Source organism: Corvus kubaryi, unplaced genomic scaffold, assembly GCF_017639235.1.
Source record: "Corvus kubaryi isolate FWS band 111438036 unplaced genomic scaffold, C.kubaryi_AGA036_p1.0 74, whole genome shotgun sequence".
NCBI lineage: Eukaryota > Metazoa > Chordata > Aves > Passeriformes > Corvidae > Corvus > Corvus kubaryi.
In genome coordinates, this window is record NW_024582061.1 from 4,176,063 (window position 1) to 4,194,230 (window position 18,168).

The window sequence follows — 18,168 nt, forward strand, 5'->3', positions numbered from 1 at the left end:
GCTGCTGCTGCTGCTGCTACCTGGACATTGATTTCCAGGCTGGAGGCACACGACCCTGCCTGATCTGCAACACCAAGCTGAGATAGTATTAGGGATGCAAAGAAGCCCTGAATAGCCTAAGAAAGGAGGCAAGGAGTTGTAGCTGCCTGCTAGACCTTGGACACTGAGTTAAAGATGGAAGGGAAAAAGACCTTATCTTGTAAATGTCCCAAAGCCTCCTATGCTGGTGATGATTTGGCTTAGCTTGGCCTCATCTTAATTGTGCTCCTCAGTTCCTTAATCCCTGAGTTTACATCATTCCTTTCTTCTCCCTAACCTGGCATATTTGAAGGCAAGACATGATCCTCACATACACTCCCCAAATACATTTTCTTCCTGAAACCACGCCACAAGCAGCAGATAATGTGCATGTTCATCAGACTGTGCTCACTGTCCTCTTTGATTTCCTTTAAGTCAGCTTTTCCTGCTTTCCCCTAACGCAGGTCCAATAGTAGAAGTGTAGGAAGAGAGCCAGGATGTAGAGGAAAACTGTGGTGTTGAAACCATCAGGGTACAGGCACTCTGTGAAGAGGTTGTAGGAAGAATGAGCAGCAATGGCCACAAACTGGCACTGGAAGAGGTGGAAAAAAGAAGCAGCCAGATTAGGGAACCTACATGAGATACACCTCAGCTGGCCACTGAGACCATCACAAATCTCACAACATCCTAGCAGTGTTCTCAATCCAGAGGATCACCTGCTTGCCTCTCCTGACATCCCTGAGAACCTGCTTTTCAAGCCTAGCAGTGTTTTCCCACCAGGAAAGATGCCCATCGAACCTGGAGGTTGAACAAATCCAGCTTCTCCTGCCCTTCACCCATTTCTCTGCCACAGTGCAGTAACGGAGATGTTGGAATATGGAAACTGAAGGTGGGAGATTCCTCTTCCTCAGTGGTAATCAGGTTATTATACCCAGAATTAATTTGATTTGTATTTTAGCTTGCAGGGAGGAACTACAGATACGACCTTTATTCATTTAAACATTAAACATTAGTCCTTTTTTTTTGTATTTTACTAAATCACCAAAGCAATGAGTTCTACCTACCAAAAAGCTGTTAATTTTTTTTTCCTGTGCTATAATTTGCATTACAAATACCCTTTTATTCCATGCAATGCTTTCTTGTTCTACTTTGCCACACAGGCTAAGTGAGAATTCTGGAGCAGCCTTCACTGCACCACTGCTTTACACATATCCTCTTCCTCTTCCCTTGTAACTGCATACTTTTGGTTTGCAAAGCCTCTCTTTGAGGGAAGAAAACTCTCCTACACCCATTGTCCTTGTCTGGATCATTGCATTATGCTGTATCTTTGAAAAAACACAGGGTTTTCAGGATCTGTAACTTTGTCAGAGATGAGGGAAAGAAAATCCAAAGGGATTTTCTAGAGAAAGAGTAAAACTCACAAATTCCTCTTCAACTTGCCTGTTTGCCTACAGTTAGAGACATTCTTCCTTTCAGAAGGAACTGAATGAAGGCTCCCCAGTCTGCTGCCCTACTGAGAATCCAAAGTTTCCCTGAATCACTGCCCCCACCTCTCAACATCAAGCTCTGTTTTCAGTGTTCCATAGACAACACAGAAAGGAGGAATCCAATTGCTAAGTTTTCTCTCCCCTTCCCACAACAAAGCTGTGGATAATTGGTTTGGTATGGTCACTGAAGGCCTCTTGATAAGTCTTGTGAAAGCAACATTTGGAGCAGGTCACCAGTGGCTTCACCTCTGAGAGTGGCACAGGAGGGCACCTAGGGACGTGCTGCTGTCTGTGGGCAGCAAGCAGAGGCTGAGCCAGTGAGGTGACACTGGCCAGCAGGGGCCATCACACCTGACCCATGGGAGGGCAGGGATGAACACTTGGAGCTAATTACCAGCTGCAGGATAGTCAGGTAATGCTTCCACCACACGTGCTGGCGCTTCCACGGTCCAAGGCTGGCCAGGGCGTAGTGGTCATACACGAAGATGTGGACAAAGGAGTTCAGCATCCCAGTAAAGAAGGCTGAGGAGTGAAGAGGTGAGGGTGAACAAGACACATGACCCATTCCAGGCTAAGCCTGTGAAGGGCTCACAGCCACTATGATGATGCTTCCAAAACACATCACATCTACCCCTGTGCATGAACATTCCATCTGGGTCCTGCTGTGGAAGCACATCAGCTTCTCCCTTCCTTCAGCATATGGGTTTGGGTTGGAAGGGACCTTAAAGGCGATTAGCTCCAACTCCCAGGGCCCATGTCCTGCTGGAATTGCCCAAAGCCCCATCCAATCTGGCCTTGAACACTGCCAGGGTTGGGCATCCACAATATACCCATCCCATACCAAGTGTTCAGAGACAGAGAAGAGCTTCAAAGGCAGAGGAGAAACTTTTTGATCTTCTGACCAAAGCATTTCATACCATTCTGGTGTCAGGCTCATGTAGCCAAAATGACTTCCAAAAAAAGAATGCTCCAGCATCTTGTATAGGGCCTACCTAGTGTGGCTTGGTACTCAGATGTTTCTCTTCCAGTTGAGCAAAAGGGGGCAGTGGTCTGGATACAGCCCAGACAGGGGCACAGCCAGAGCAGGAAACAGGGAGCCAGGTCCTGGGCTGCTGTCCCAGGGCCTCTGCCTGGGGAGTGAGGGAGCACTGCTCTGGGAGGAGATATACACAGACCTCCTGTGGGATGTTATTTTTTTCTGTTTGGACCCACTCTGTTGGAGCACTCTCATTGCAGTGAACATGGCAGCCTGAACAGCCCCAAGAGCTGAGCAGATGGGATCAGCTGAAATGCACATGTTTTTCACACCTCTGGAAGCAGGTGAGCTTCCTACCTGCCAGTCAGCCCATCTGCTGATGCTACCTCCACAGCCCAAAAAAGCCCTGAAACACAAGGTTTTCTTTCAGCAGCATTTCTTACAAGCATACCTTGTCCTCCAGGTACGTATTTGACCCCTGACCACCAGCTGAAGAGCATAGAGCCATGATGGTACACGTGCAGAAAAGTCACCTGCTCTTGTTTCTTGCCCAGAATTAAAACCTGAAAGAAGCCAGGCAGAGGAGAACCTTGAGTCGATGTGTTTAGACAAAAATTTCACAGTAAAAAGTTATAAAAATAGCTAATGATGAGTGCAAATCTCCCAAACCCATTTCCTCTGCTGTTGATGAAAACTGGTGAAACTCAGTAGATGCAACAGAACTTACAGGAGGAACTGGAAGACAGAATTTCTTCCACAAAGCCCCAAATATTTTTATGTCTGGATTGAGGTCCCAAAGTCCAAAGAGGACACATGTGAGACTCTGACTGAGCTTCCATACAATTCACAGCTGCTTGGGTCTGGTCCTTTTCAGCACATAGGTTGTATGTTTACTGCTACCAGACAGTAACCCACAGAAAAGCCACTGTTGAATGGCCAAACCCTCCTGGAATTTGCATTAGCAAAGAGAATGGTTTTGCCAGATGAATACATGTCAGGTCACTGTATTTCACCATGCACATGCATACACACACACACCAAAAAGTGAAACTGCTTTTCAGGCACTCAGGACTGGCAAAAAGCTGATTTTGTTGCTGATGCAAACAGACAGGGGATTGGCCAAACCACTGGCAACAGCCTAGGAAGGATCCACATGTTTATTCACATTTCAGTGTGTTGTCAACTTACACCCCAAAGGGCTGTGAAGTTTTAGGCTAGGACACAGCTTTCTCCTGCTGGCCAAGCAGAGACCTTGTCCAGTCATTTAGCTCATTCATAGTGCAGGAGGAGACCTGAAGACAAGCTCTAAAGAGGTGGGCTTTCAATTCCCCACGGGACACAAAGCTTTAGTGCACAGTTCCGGGATAACTGTGGCAGCAGAGATGTCAGGACTTGTCCCCTTGCAGCTCCTTTCCTGCCCCATTGACCACTGTTAATCAGCCAGCCAGGCAATGGCAGAACCTGTGTGGCACCAGCAGCTACAATTTTGGGAGCCCACCTGGCAGTAGGCAGGTTAAAGCCTCTCCCCTAGCACTGTACCCAGCCTCAGGAAGGCTGCTGGGGAGGGAATGTGCGTAGCCACCGGGATGGACACAGGCAGCGAATCAATACAGGATCAGCCCAGGACATCAGTTCCGGCACGCTGCCCCTTTCTGACAAGGAAATATCTGTTTCCAGCCCCGGTGCCGCTGAGGAGCTGCGCCCTCCTTACCGCATCCAGCAGCTGGACGGCTTTGGAGGAGAACCACCAACACACTCTTGCCATCTGCTGGGCAGCGCAGGGCACGGCGCTGGTTTTACCCAAAACCAGCACATTTCCAACCACGCCCTGTATCCCTGCCCACCCGGGGTCTGCAGCAAGGGGGGGAAATTAAGGGGTTCTTTTCGTTTTTCTGTTTTGTTTTTTTTCTTCCAGACGGCAAGTGGCTGAAAAACTGAAAAGATAATATGACGCTTGCATCTGTTCAAAGCAAGATATTGTAACTCCAAATTCAAACAGAAAAAACTCATGCAGCATTTTTGGAAAGCCGAAGCTGGTGGGACTCAAACCCCCTGTGATGAGCAAGGAATAGTTTTAGCTAAACTCCTCTGTTTAGAAGGAGTTTAAAAGAACTGTTGGGGAAGATTTCTGTCATGCAAAGCAGAGGATATAAAAATTGGTTTTCTTGTTGGAATCGATCAGAATCCTTATAATGCATGCAAAGAATCACATCTATTTCAGAGGTAGTTTGCAATATTGATACTTCAGCTGGTAAAATCACCTTCTCTGCAGTGATCAAAGAGCAAACTTAGATGGCTGCGTTGACTGAGATGATTAATTTTAGAGAACTAAAGCAAAATGCAACAACTGTTGAAGCAGACACTTTAGTGGAACAGATTTACAGGCAACAACAAACTGGAGTCAAAGCCTTCTTAGCCATGCAAATTGCTATTTATGAGCAAAAGAATCTGCATAGGCATGGGAGGACAGGGCCTAAGGCACGCTTTTTCCAGAACTGTACCCTCATTCCCAGCTCACTCCAGATGTGATCCACTGCCTGGCACAGGTACCTGTAGCTGGCCAAGACTGAATGACCAGAACCTGAAACAAACAAAAAGCAAATAGAAATCAATTTTCTGTTCAATGCCATCTGTTCCAAAAAAGATGGGCACATTAATGCTGAGGTAGTAGGGTCTCAGTCTAATAGTCACTGACAGAAAATCCATGAACAAATAGTAAAAACCTAAAACAAAGTACTTCACGTCCTGGTTGCAATCTCAAAAGGCAGATTTGGCCTGGGAAGATTTGTAACTCTTTGTGTAAACACTGGAGGGCTCAAAACTACTTCAGCAGGAATAGTGAATTCTTGGCTTCTAAGTCTCTCTGAGAAGACACTGTTCTCCTTTGCAAAGATCCGAGGCTGTTCTGTTTTGGTTGGTTGCATTTGCCTGTTCATTGGAAAGCCAAAAACTGGACCAAGTAACCAGTACACTGAACAACCAAGCACAGAAAAGCAATTTTCACACCTGTCCTCAGATGGAGCAGCATTTGTTAAAAAAAACCCAAACCAAAACAAAAGCAATTCATGTTAATGTAATGCTTGTGATACAAACTAACACGGCATATTTGTTGACACCAGAATGTTTTTGAAACCTATTTGGCCATGTTCCCTCTCAGAGTTTTCAGTGGCCTACATAAACTAGGGGGGCAGGCTTGTGGAAAGGCTTATGCATTAAAAACAAGCAGAAGAAAAACCATTCTTTACACTCTCAGCAGCAGGAAGATAGAGAGTGCTAGGCACTCCTGGAGAGAACTGCCAGCTTTGGAAAATCATAGAATGTTAAGGGGTTGGAAGGGACTTTAAAGATCATCTAGTCCCACCCGCCTGCCTTGGGGAGGGACACCTTCCACTAGATCAGTGGTTCTCATCCTCAGAGATGGATCCATCACTAGCCAGACTCGAAGAAAATGAGGCCGTTCCACATCCTCCACACACTCCGTGCCTAATGTGGAGATCTCAGCTTGCAATTCATCCATTCAGGATGAATGAAATCCCGTGTTAATTTCATGAATGGCAGGAGGATTGAGAAATGGGAGGAAATAAAGTACAGCAGGGCAACAGTGCTCCTCTTGTGGCAAAACACGGGACACGTTCAAGCCAGTTCCCACTCCCTTCAGCAGAGTCCATCAGCAAAAGCTGTTCCAAACCTGGAATCTGGAGGCTCCGGAATTCAAACCCTTCCCAGGTGCTTACCTAGGAGCCAATCCTGCCTCCTCACCTCGTAGAACATGTAGCTGGATAGTGCCACCACAGCCAGGCTGTAGGTGACCAGCAGAGCCCGCAGCTCCAGCCGCCTCTGCTGCTGCATGTAGGAGGGCCCCAGTGCCACCACAGAGAGGTGGAAGTGGGGAGTAGACCAGTGGCCACAGGTCTGTCCTTGGACCTGGGAAGCAAAACACACAGCCACAGCTGGCACCGCCACACACTGCAGGGTGGATATATTTAATTATGTTTAATTACTTCCCTTCAGCGCCCTCCGTGGCAGAAAGAAAATTGGTGTCTCTGTGGCTTTGCAAAGCTGCACCACAGTCCTTCTGCTGTGACTCAGCCAAAAGGCTTCAGCACAAAGGATTTAGCACAATTTTTGGGTATGGACTGCAGTGCTGGAAGGCAGATCGTTCCTGGAATGAGGTGGAGCCCTCCCTGGGCAAAAGGAGCGATCCCAGACACTGTGCAGGGAGGCACAGGAGCAGCCAAAGCAACAGTGGCTCTTCAGGAGTGTAAATCCTTACAGCTAAACAATAAAAGCGTTTCAATCACCGGTGTTACTTCCTCACAATCCTCAGGACATCTGAAATTCTCCACTCCTTCACTTTTATACCTGCTCAGAGAGCGGACTCTCTTAAAAAGCATGAATTCACTGGGAAATGCCAAAACACTTACCTCTGCTGGAACAGCTCTTCAGTCCTACAACAAAGGGAAACTCAACAGATTTTCTGCCATGCCACCTCCTCCTAATCCTGCTCTATCACCCAGGATATGTTATATCAGCAAAAACATCCCAGGTGCCATTCATGCTTTCCTTTCCTGTTCCCCATGTGATCACTGCTCTGCCAAACTCCCTCATTTTTTTATAAATGCCACATCAGTCTGGACATCTCTGTTAATCCCCATCCCTTCTAAACTGTTCAGTTCTTTACTATGGCTACTTTGGGCTGTGTCAGGAGCTCTTTGATATTCCATTTCTGGATTTAACAGTTTATCAGAAGTCCTGAATCCCAATTTACACTCTCTTGTGAAATTCAAGTCCTGAAACATTTACAGTCTGAGCATTATGCCCCATGTCCTCCTCCTGCCAAAGCCACCATGCAGGCCTGGTGTTCTACCTTCATGGCATTTTTTGGCTTTTCTTTACATCCAGAGATACAACAGAGACCTTTGGGACCAAATTGAACCTCTAACTACTGAAGATCTGATGTCTCCTCACTGCAAAGTGTCAAATCTCAAGCACTGAGGAGTGGTTGCTGCCAATATTTCATTTGATAATAGGTTTTACCAGCATCACAAAGAGTTTAAACCCCGAAGTATTAACTCTTTGGTCAGCTAAGCTTTCCCATGACACATGAATATGCATTTAAAAAAATTTACTTCCTTTAGTATTCCAGACTTAACAGGCAACCCCAAGCATTTATTGCTCCTGGTCCTGTCACAGCCCACTGGGAAATCCCCCATCCTTTTATTCCTTGCTGTGATCCAATGGGAGGGTCCCTGGGATATGTTTCAAGACTTAAGGGAAGTTTGTGATTGTGCAGAAAGAAAAATGGAAATCTGCCTAGTGAAGAAAATGTGGGCTAGTAGAAGGATTGCATTCCTCCTAGGTTTGGTTTTCATGATCAACCTGTTTATGCAGAAATTCCCGTTTTAGACAGCATCTCTACCTACCTCCACTTTCTCCAGTTGTAGAATTCCCGGAGTTTTCTGCCAAGTTGAAGCCATCCCAGGTTCTGGAAAGAAATTAACTCAACTGAATCTAGAACGAGAAGGCTCCTTAGACAAAGGCTCAGGACTACAGCTAATGAAAAGACAATAGTTTGCTTTCTAAAAATTTAACTTTTAGACCAGGATTAAAGGCCCCTTTAAAAAAGGAAGAAAGAGAACCCTGCCCTGCAATGATTAGCTATTTAACTTCCAGATTTTATTCATTTATAAATTTAACTAATTTATTATTTCATTTCCAGGTTTTGATATTTCGTGGAGGTTTCACCTCTAAAAAATGCTCTGAGCAGCTGCATGTGATGATCTGCCAGAGCCAGGAGGGAACTGCCAGCACCACTGGGAAATCAGTCACACGCCATTTTTTCCTAAAGCACTGTGGGCACAACATTCACGTGAGGACACACACCAGGTGTCATAACTGCATCCTTCTACAGGTGTTCTTGGATATTCCCAGTGCTGGAAGGCAGCTAGGGATTCATTCAGTACTGCTGCAGTTCCAGAGCTGTTAACAGAGCTCGTTATTTGGCTTTCTGAGGCCCTGGTTTATACACTAACTTTGTTTTATCTGGTATAGATTCTGTAATGTAGTAGATAAAGTAGAATACTCATACATATTATGATGATCCTCCTCTTCCCTTCTTTCCTTTAGCAGGGAGATGTTTTCAATGGCACTTGGAAGTTCTCCTAGAAAACACTTTTCTGCAGTTAGTTTCAACAGCTTGTGCTACCTGATCCAGCTCTCTCCATTAGCAAATACACAGGACCAGTTTCCTCCCAGGTTCCTCTCCTGCTGGAATTGAGAAAAGCACATTTTCTCCTTTGACTCTTCCTCACAGACTGTGACATCGACGCCCAACACCGTGTTGGTGACAGACATATTCCCAAATTTCTCTCCTGCAGTTCATCCTTGCAGTCTGCCCCAAACCCCTCTTTGGGGTGTTCCTCTGACACAAAGCCCGAGACCCTCAGCAGGCGTCACACCCATTCTGACACAGAGACACATGCCCTTGTAATCCGGGTGGAATCCGCCAGCACCGAGATTAGTCGGTGATTATCAGCTGGCTCAGAGTCAAACCAGCAGGGATTTCATATGGTTACATGCCCCCAAACAATCCACACGCATTCCAGCTCACTCCGCCTCCCTTCTTCCCCCCCCAAACCGTCGGGAAAAGCCAGGAGGGAGGAGCGGACTCACCGCAGCTGCCTCCGAGCATCTCTCTCTCCAGGGCTGTCCCCAGCCGGTCGCGGCGCAGGAAGAGGCAGCGAGACAAGAAGCTGCAGACTGCGCTCAGCTTTCTTCTCCACAAGGCAGGTGAGTACATTACCTGCTGGGTCTCCCACAGCCGTGGTGGATCTTCATGTCTCTTCTTCCGTCTCCCGGTGGCAGCCACCAAAACGGCACCGCGAGCCGCAGGCACCGTGGGGTTGTCGCGCAACTTTGCCAGAGTAAGAGGTTACAGCACCTTCTCCTCCCCCGCCGCCCTCTCTTGCCTCTCCCCACACGGTTTTATCAGATTATGGGACTGGGAAGAGGCCGGAAACGAATGCAGAGGGCTGGGATCCCCCAGGAGTGAACCACTGACCTTTACTGCCAGGCTCGGCAGCCTGGCCAAGTGGGAACTGGGCCAGCGTTTCTTCTGCAGGTTTCTTCAGGACATGCCACGACAGCTTTGCAGACAGTAAAAGTATGTGGGATCATGCCTGGAAACCAGTCTGTTCAGAACACTCCTTCAGACCAGCACAAGGGGCTGTCAGCAAGCTTTTTGTGTGCTCAAATAGGTCCAGACCACCAAATGAGGGGGCAGAGAACAGTGGGAACACTAACTCACTCACTCATTCACTCACTCACGGAAGGCAGGGAAAACTCAGCTGGAGTCACCCCCTCATATCCAGCCTGTGTTCCCAGGGGAGTCACATTTACCTTATTTAATGAGACAGGGAAATATCTGGATAGGGTGTGACAGTGACACCAAGTGATCCCCAGCGACTGCCCAAGGGCAATGCAGAGAGCCGCAGTGATTGGGTGCCATGTGGGGGTACCAGTGCAGAACCAGGACCCTGGATCCCCACCCTCCAAGAAACAGCCCAAAGCCAAGTGATGGGGTTCTCTTGGTCATCTGGGGTGTGGATACATCCTCTTCTTTTCCCAGTGGGCAAACTCCAAATAAAAGAGAGGGTAGCACCATTTCTCATACCATTGCACTGGGTCTGTCACCAGATCCATCACAAACCCGTCTGAAGGGCAAAGCACCAAAGATTAGCTTTTCAAAGCAGCTTTAGGAATTAGGCATATCATGTGCTGGGAGTTTTTCATTGAAACACATCATGTGCTGGTGCTGCTGGACAGCTACTGCGTTTCTATGATGTATGGAAACTACGGAAGAATTTAAATAGGTATTTTTGGGAAAAGTGATTTAGGATGAAGGTTTTGAATTTTGGGGGTCAGGGGGTTAGAAGGGCAATCCAGTTTAGAAGAGGGTTTGACTGACCTTTGGTATCATATTGGGTTTTTGCTGACCCAGGTTCAGGGAGACAATTATAGTGAACTTTACAATTATAGTGGACTTTACGCACCTTTTTTTTTTTTTTTCCCCCAGAGCTTCCTATAAAGACCCTTTCTTGAACTTTTCTAATTGCTTGTGAACCAGCAGGTTTCATTTCTATATTTTTGGTGCCCCAGTCCTAAAAAAGGTTCAGTGATTTATCTGTGTGAATAGATGGAAGTGATAAACCAAACCAGTCCTTTCTATCTGTCTCATGTAGATGGGACTATGTTTTATTATATCTATTTGGTAATTTAAGTAATGTTTGTTGAGCTATTTATATTGATGTATAAGACTCAGAATTACAGACACAAAACTTTTCCATCACACTTTTTTTACCCTGGTGAAAAAAATTCACCTGCAGTGAATTTTCATAAATTTCATTTGGGGCAAACTATTTTATTGTTCACATAAACTGGATTTTTTTTTTTTAATACCATGAAACATATTTTATTTTCTAAAGCCTTCCCTGTTCCCGAAGTATTCCCAGTGGTGCTGTTGCAGATGTTCACTAGCACCACTGGCAGATGGAGAGATGTCACCAGTAACGTGATACTTTTACACTCCAGGAATGGGTGTCCTTTGATGAATGTCAGGGCAACTGTGAGGAACCACACACGAAAGCCTCAGGGCTTTCACTTTCAGCAAGAACTCAGTAGGAAAAAAACCCCAACATTGCTCCTTCACTGAAATAGTATTAGGGGAGCTCTGAATGCCAAAGTGAATTAGGTTGTTCATTCAGTGACTTGGCAAGAAAAAAGGGTATTGCAGGAACATGGATGACAGGCACAGTAATAAGGAATTCAGTTATGTACAGTGTGTGACAGCTCAGCCAACTCCATCAGAGATTAAGAAATATTTTAACTAATGACAAGCCTGTCTCCAGCATAGTCTAGAGGTGGCTGCCACAAAATCATTATCAATAGCAAATACCAGCAGTAAAACAATCCTGAGGGCTTCTAGACTGTGCAGCTTTTACTCTTTGGTCCTATGACTGCTGTTGCTTCCAACCAAAGCTGTACTAAAAGCACAAATTACCAAAAGAGACCGGTTTTAACACTTGAGAAAGACAAGGAGCAGGGGGCCACTCTCATCTGGATACCCAGGCTACATCATGGTGCTGCTCTGAACCCCACAGCAGACACTTGGCAGATCACAGAATCACGGAATGGTTTGGGTTGGAAGGGACCTTACAGACCAATCAGTTCCAACCCCTGGCCATGCACAGGGACACCTTCCACTAGACCACACTGCTCAGAGCCCCATCCAGCCTGGCCTTGGACACTGCCAGAGATGGGAGCTTCTCTGGGCAACCTGTGCCAGGGCCTCAGCACCCTCACAGGGAACAATTTCTTCCTCATATCCAGTCTAAACATGCTCTCTGTCAGTGTGAAGCCATTCCCCCTTGTCCTGTCACTCCAGGCCCTTGTCAAGAGTCTCTCTCCATCTTTCCTGTGGGCTCCCTTCAGGGACAAGATGGCCAAAATGAGGTCACCCCAAAGCCTTTTCTTCCCCAGGGTCAAGAATAAGATGATCTCTAAGGTCCCTTCCAACTCAAACCATTCTGTAATTCTCTGATCCCTTCTGCAGCAGAACAAACCTTCACATGATATCACCAACCTCCTCAAATCAACAAAACACCAAATAATAGCAGCAGGACTTTCAAGCTGGGTCAAAGAATATCTAACCAGTTAAGGCACCACAACCTTAATGACCAGCACACACACAAAGATTGGATGTGGCCAGATACTTTCTAAAACTTGTACTCACCTGGCCCTTGGAACACCCGAATGGCATCAAATTCACTTCCTGTGCAATTCAAGTGGATCAAACCTCTCAAGTGTTTGATGCATGCAAGTGATTCAGATGTAGTGGTTTTTATGCAGATAATGAGAGGTAAATATCAGAGCTGAGGATGCCAGAGAACAGGAAGGAAGGTGACAGACCTGCAAATCTCTTGCTCAGCTCATATCTACATCTGCACTCTTGCTAAACATGATGCTTATGGGATAACACATGAATCAGGAGATTGTCAACAGTTCCAGCAGATGAAGCACCTTGCTCCTTGGCAAGAGTGCCCTCCAGAGAAAGCCCTGAACTCCTGAAATGATATCTTTGTGAATATATTGCCGAGGGAGGTTCCTGTCATCTCCCCTAATTCACGCTTTTCAACAACCACAACTGCTCACAACAGAAATAAATGACAGCTGGTTTTACGAGTACTCTCTCAACAATGGGGACACAGTAATAGGTGTTTTTACAGCAATAGAATAATAATTCTATTATATTCAGAATAATAATTGAATGGCTGTGTTAGTTTTGCTAATATGCAATTACCAGCTTACATATGTTTCTGGGGAAATACAGTGGTTTCAGGTGACAATCAGCCATCACTAAAACACTCTGAAAACCTCACCAAACTTTTCAGCACATCTGGGTCTAGTCCACAAAGGTCCTGTGCATGAAAAAATCCAGACTCACATGTATTTAGAGCAAAAAGAAGCCCTTAAGAGGCACAGTGAAGCAGCTGAAGCTGCTTCTGGCACAGGGATTCTGTTTCCTGATGGCCTCAGTTATGCACCGTGCAACCAACTGCACAGACCTTAAAAGGTTTAGAACAGATTACAGGGAGGAATTTTTGGCAGAGGTACTGAGCAGCCTGGCTCTGTGCATAGGACTGGGAGACTGCATCAACTCTCGTGTAAATTGCGGTCTTAAACCCCAGTATTTTAATTTTACCAGTACAGATTTTTCACTTTAATTAATCTGTGGGGGCTTCAGAAAAGTCATTTGGCCTCTCTGTGCCTCAGTTCCCAGAACTGTAAAGGAGCAGCAAACCTTTTCTCTCCCACAGGAGGGTGGTGAAGGTGACCTGCAGTAAGTGGAGAGCCAAATCTGCCATGTTCCACCCATCTGGGTGCAAACTAGGGTACTTCCGGCTCTGGGGCTGTTGTCTTTGTGACCTTGGGCCAGTAATTTCGAGTGTGAATCATCTGGCAATGGCCCTAAATTTAGGTGTCTACATCTAATGAACTTCTGCAAGGCTTAATGAACTCTGCAAGGAGTTCTAAGGGCTGGTCCAGCTGTCCACACAGAGGAATGGGCTGACTCTCAGGGTGCCTCAAGGTATCTCACCTGAGTTCCAAGTGTTCTGGTAGGCAAAGGATTCCTGCAAGTTCTGTGCCATATCCGTGAGATCCACATGGATATCAGAGCTGTCTTAAGGCATCTCCAGTGCACTGGACACCTACCTATGAACAGACCTCTGAACTGAGTCCTCTTTTCTTCTAGACCCACCTTTTGTCAGCCTTGCCTACTTACCTGATCAATTCTTTGAGATAAGAACGTTCTCTTGTGATGTGCTTTTGTGATCAAGCATCAGTCTTGGCTGTAGGAGCCTGAAATAGCTCTGTATCCAACAGTCCATTCCCAAATAACTCCTAGGCCTAGAGAACTCAGAAACCTTTGGCTCTCATCTCAAAATCTGCTGTCCTTTCAGCATATCTTGAATCAGTGTTATTTCAAAGTTGCACTGGGACTGGCAAGGAGAAGGGACTTAATGCTGATGCCAAATGTCATTCAAAAACCTCCCAGAAATGAGCTTAAAATTATGTATTGATCAATAATAACAACCTCTTATTAAAGTAACACCCAAAACCCAAACCTTAGGCATCATGGTAGCAACAAGGTTTTTACGCCAAGATCTTGGCATAAAAGGAGTGAGAAGCCAAAGGAAAGAGAAGGTGATGAGCCTTCATTTAGACATCCAAGGGATGCCAGGAATATTGTTCTAGTCCTAGAGCTCTACAGAGAACACAGAATGAACTTGATTGTCCAAGGGCTCCAGCAGAAGCAGCCTGTGGATCTCCAAACCCAGACCCCATGGCATTTCCAATATGCCGGAGCCACAGGTAGAACACAGATTTAATTCCTTTAATTAGTGCAGTACCCATGTAATGAGAGTACAGTGCTGATGACTGCTGTCTCTTGTTTTCCCATCCCAAATCAAGGGAATACAGAATTTCCACATACCTGTGTGTGGAAATGTCTCTCAGTAATACTTGAATCCTTCACTGCTTCTGAGAACTCTCCTCTTCCATTTCACTCCCACACAAATCCACCAACAGCACTGAGCTGAGAAATTAATTCTGACCAGCTGTTCCTATTGGAGAGTACATGACAGAACTTGCCACTGAACATCCACTGCCATTGGAAAAGGGATTATTTTTCCTTTTTATTTTCCCTCTACTTTCTGATATTCCTCCACTATGTGCACTCAGCTGATCAAACATGCCAGTCATACCAGATGCTACTTCAGAAGCTGAAGAGAGACATTAAATGGTGTACAAACATTGTGCACGCCACCTGCAAATGTCTGGGGTTCACACTGTAGGAAAGAGGATGGTCTTGTAATTGAAATGCTGCTGTTGAAAGAAAATAATGTGTATTCTGTTTTTAAAATCAGATGCTCTGAATTACCACACCAACATCTGTCAGCCTCATGGGGATTCTGGAAGTCTAAGACAACTCTTCCTTTTTTTTTTTTTGTTTGCCTGGTAAATACCTGTAGGAACCCAGAGAGCCGAGAAGATTTCTCTGCCTGTTTTTAAGGGTTCTTACCCCCCTGAACAACGCTGTTTTAACTTCAAACCTTGGAAAAAGTTACCAACAGTCAGACAAGAACTAGAAAATACAGTGGTGTGAATTAGGTGATAGACTACTATGTAAGATTGTCACAGGGTGAAAAATTTACAGGTTTTAGGCTTCTCTTTGTAGTAAATAGATAAGAGTAAAAAATATCAAAATGGAGGATTGTTGTTGTTCTCTAGACCTTCTTCTTCTTCTACTACTCCATGTTCTGCAGTGAAAGTAGTTTGGAATGATTGGATAGAGAATTCTGCAGTTCCTGGCCGTGTTACTGAATAATTGGTAGGAAACTGAAAATAATATACGTTTTTAGTAACTATTGGTTAAAATATCTTTAAAAGGCTGTGTAAATCTTGATAATGGGGCTCACTCCTGCTTTTCTGTGCTCTATGCTGTACCTGGGTCACGCTAGTGGCTCTGTTCCTCTGATAAGACTAAATAAACAACTATCTGGAAGCATTGAAACTCAAGGAAAAGTCTCTGTTTATCTTTGAAACTCCTCGCAAGGACTTTCAGCAAATTCTCTCCCATCAGGAGGGACTTGATTTACGGAATGGTTCAGTGTCAAATACCCATATCATCCTCCCTCTGCAAAGATGTCTCCACCGAATTAGACTTAGCTAAATCCCTCTGTGATGGTACCGTGCTTTCATCCCTGCTGTTCCTGTCCCTACACCCAGAGAAACCTCTCCACAGAAAATAGTATGGCTCCTTTTCATCATCAAACCTTTCACCCTAATTATGCCTGCAAGTTGCTGACATGTGGTGGTCAACCAGGCCATGATGTGTCCCCAGCTCTTTCCACTTCACCTTTTATTCCCATTTTGCCTGCTCCTGCCGTTATCCTGCCTGTGTCTGCAAAGCACTGGATCGTGTCTAACATGCAGATTGCAGGCTCTGCAGACTCTGACTCCCCGTGCAGTGACTACCAAAGTATTTATGGCAGCAATAAAAATTGAGGATGCAAAATCCTCTTTCCTTCTCTAATGATCTGGTACATCTGCTCCCAGTGATCTGGAAGCCAAATAGAGCAGATATTTATAGGAGCCAGAAAATGAGCAGTTAGACTTTCAAACTTCTAATGGTGGATTTTGGAGCCAATAGGCAGCACAGAGTGTTCTGATCTCTGTCCTTTAAAGAATTACTGTTTGGAGAACAGCAGACACCTTCCTGAAATTGCCTTATATTTACAGTAGCAAAAAAGACTCAGTTTGGTCATGGTCCATCCTGAATCTCTTATCTATGTGTGAAAAAAGAAGATTTCCCCCTCAGTTAATGTAACTCATGGCAAAACACAGTGATGTGAAGTCCTTACTGAGGCAACAAACTCTTCCATGCAGAAAAAAATGGCAACATCTCTACTGGGCAGGACTTTGGCTGGATTTTATGTTTTGCTCTCACAGCGATGAACACTCTGTTCAAGCCCTCAAGGCCAGGTTTTGCTCAGGGGCTCTGAGCAACCTGGTCTAGTGGAAGGTGTCCCTATCCATGGGAGGAGGTTGGAACTGGGTGATCTTTAAGGTCCCTTCCAACCCAAACCATTTTGGGATTCTCTGAAACCAGCGTGGGTGATTCACTGGAGAAAAACTGCCATTCCCCCCTCCATTTATTGCAGAAAAAGGATGTGGTTGGGACTCCTCCAGTTCAGATTCCTTAGACCTGTGGTGAATCAGTCAATAATAGAAGGGCATACACAGTCAAACAGCTGCAGAGCTGCATCATAGAAGTAGCATGACTCCTTTGCAACTCCCTGAGGTGTTTTGAGGTTTAATTTCTGTTTTATTCTTAGGAATTCTCACAGAAAGACAATCTGTTCATGAGAAATGCTGTTAATATCATTGCTGCTATTGGCAAGTACAGTCCTGGTAAAGGTAGCAACAAATTGAGCCAGAGTAACATGCAGGAATTCCCTCTCCTCCTGTTTTCCATTCCCCTGCAACCGCATTACATACTAGGGAAGTTAACCTGGCCTGTAGGCACAGGTCTTGTCACAATTCCAGGCTACAGGCCAAATCCTGAGGGATGATGTGGGCTAGCAATCCTGCTTGGGTAGCTCACAGTACTTCAATAGACTTCATCCTTCCTTTTCATCTTGACTACTGTGAGAAGTTTGGAACTCATCCATTTGGGATTGTGCACGCTCCTTAGGTTTGTGGGTTTGTCCTTGTTGCCCTACAGTGCTTTGAGACACAATCTTCTACACACCAGTGTGGGAAAAGCACAATGATAGAATATTCTCCGAGCTGGAAGCCAACAAACCACCCCTGTGGGAGGAAAATCCTGACCTCTGCCACGGGAGATATGATGGAATACAGAGCAGGCACTGACCTTGGAAAGAAAGCCTGGTTCTGAGTATGCAGGTCACATACCTCTGTCTCATCTGTTTGTTAAAAAAATGGAGGGTGTACAATTTGTCTTCAACTGTCCTATAGCAGATGAAGGAAGCCTTTTAAATGACTTTCTGTCAGGAGGAGATTTAGACAATTAAAAGATGATATAATGACTGTGTAGCTAGCAAGGCCCAAACTAACGATATAAAGAAGGCAGACAGAAGAAAAAGGGACCTCCTTTTGCAAAAAAAAGTCTACATGGCTCATGGGCTTCCTTAAGACTACAGAGATTGTGCACTGAAATTAGGATAATATGCTGAGCCCCAGGCTGATAGTTCCATCTCTATGCTAAGTAGGTAAGGAAGAAGATTTAAAGAGAGATTTGAAGGTTTCCTGCTGCTCCTTGCAAAAACATCTCCAAAGGCATGCATTTAGGATGCTGGTAAGTGCCAGCACAGGCAGTCACCAGGCTGGTTTGTGCAGTGCCAGAATTGCCCTCCACACAATTCATCAACAGATCCCTCCCATCTGCCTACAAAAGTATTCAGGATTTCATGGCCTCACCTGCCCAGCCCCTTCCCCAGGAGCAAAGTCTCAGCCAAAAAACAGCTGCCACCAGTAAAAGGTGACAAGGGAAGGGCCTTGTGTCACATCTGAGAGCTCTCAGGGGTATCCTGGGGAGCTGGTGAT

The 18,168-nt window shown here is 45.5% G+C and overlaps 1 protein-coding gene and 1 long non-coding RNA gene across 3 annotated transcripts in view; one reads left to right on the plus strand and one right to left on the minus strand.

Annotated features, from left to right (window-relative positions):
• Nucleotides 1-1,601: 1,601 nt before the first annotated feature.
• LOC121675237 (elongation of very long chain fatty acids protein AAEL008004-like) lies at nucleotides 1,602-11,795 on the minus strand. Its single transcript, XM_042050463.1, has 8 exons — nucleotides 9,154-11,795; nucleotides 8,570-8,642; nucleotides 7,905-7,966; nucleotides 6,241-6,405; nucleotides 4,983-5,062; nucleotides 2,933-3,044; nucleotides 1,900-2,027; nucleotides 1,602-1,794 (listed from the first exon to the last, which is right to left on the minus strand). Exons 1-8 carry the CDS (start codon nucleotides 9,278-9,280, stop codon nucleotides 1,777-1,779), a joined length of 765 nt encoding a protein of 254 aa, XP_041906397.1. The 5' UTR covers nucleotides 9,281-11,795; the 3' UTR covers nucleotides 1,602-1,776.
• Nucleotides 9,185-18,168, plus strand: part of LOC121675238 — a 29,281-nt gene continuing 20,297 nt past the window's right edge. For both annotated transcript variants that reach the window (XR_006020010.1, XR_006020009.1), the window contains exon 1: nucleotides 9,185-9,270. This is a non-coding gene — a long non-coding RNA (uncharacterized LOC121675238). The remainder of the gene's footprint in view (nucleotides 9,271-18,168) is intronic.

Excerpts from the sequence above, each read along its gene's own strand:
- LOC121675237 (XM_042050463.1), bottom strand. The coding sequence starts at position 9,280 with ATGTACTCACCTGCCTTGTGGAGAAGAAAGCTGAGCGCAGTCTGCAGC. Across the intron at positions 8,643-9,153 it reads GATGCTCGGAGGCAGCTGCG|GAGAACTTCCAAGTGCCATT; the intron begins GTGAGTCCGCTC and ends AGTGTTTTCTAG. Across the intron at positions 7,967-8,569 it reads GAGGAGGATCATCATAATAT|AACCTGGGATGGCTTCAACT; the intron begins GTATGAGTATTC and ends ATTTCTTTCCAG.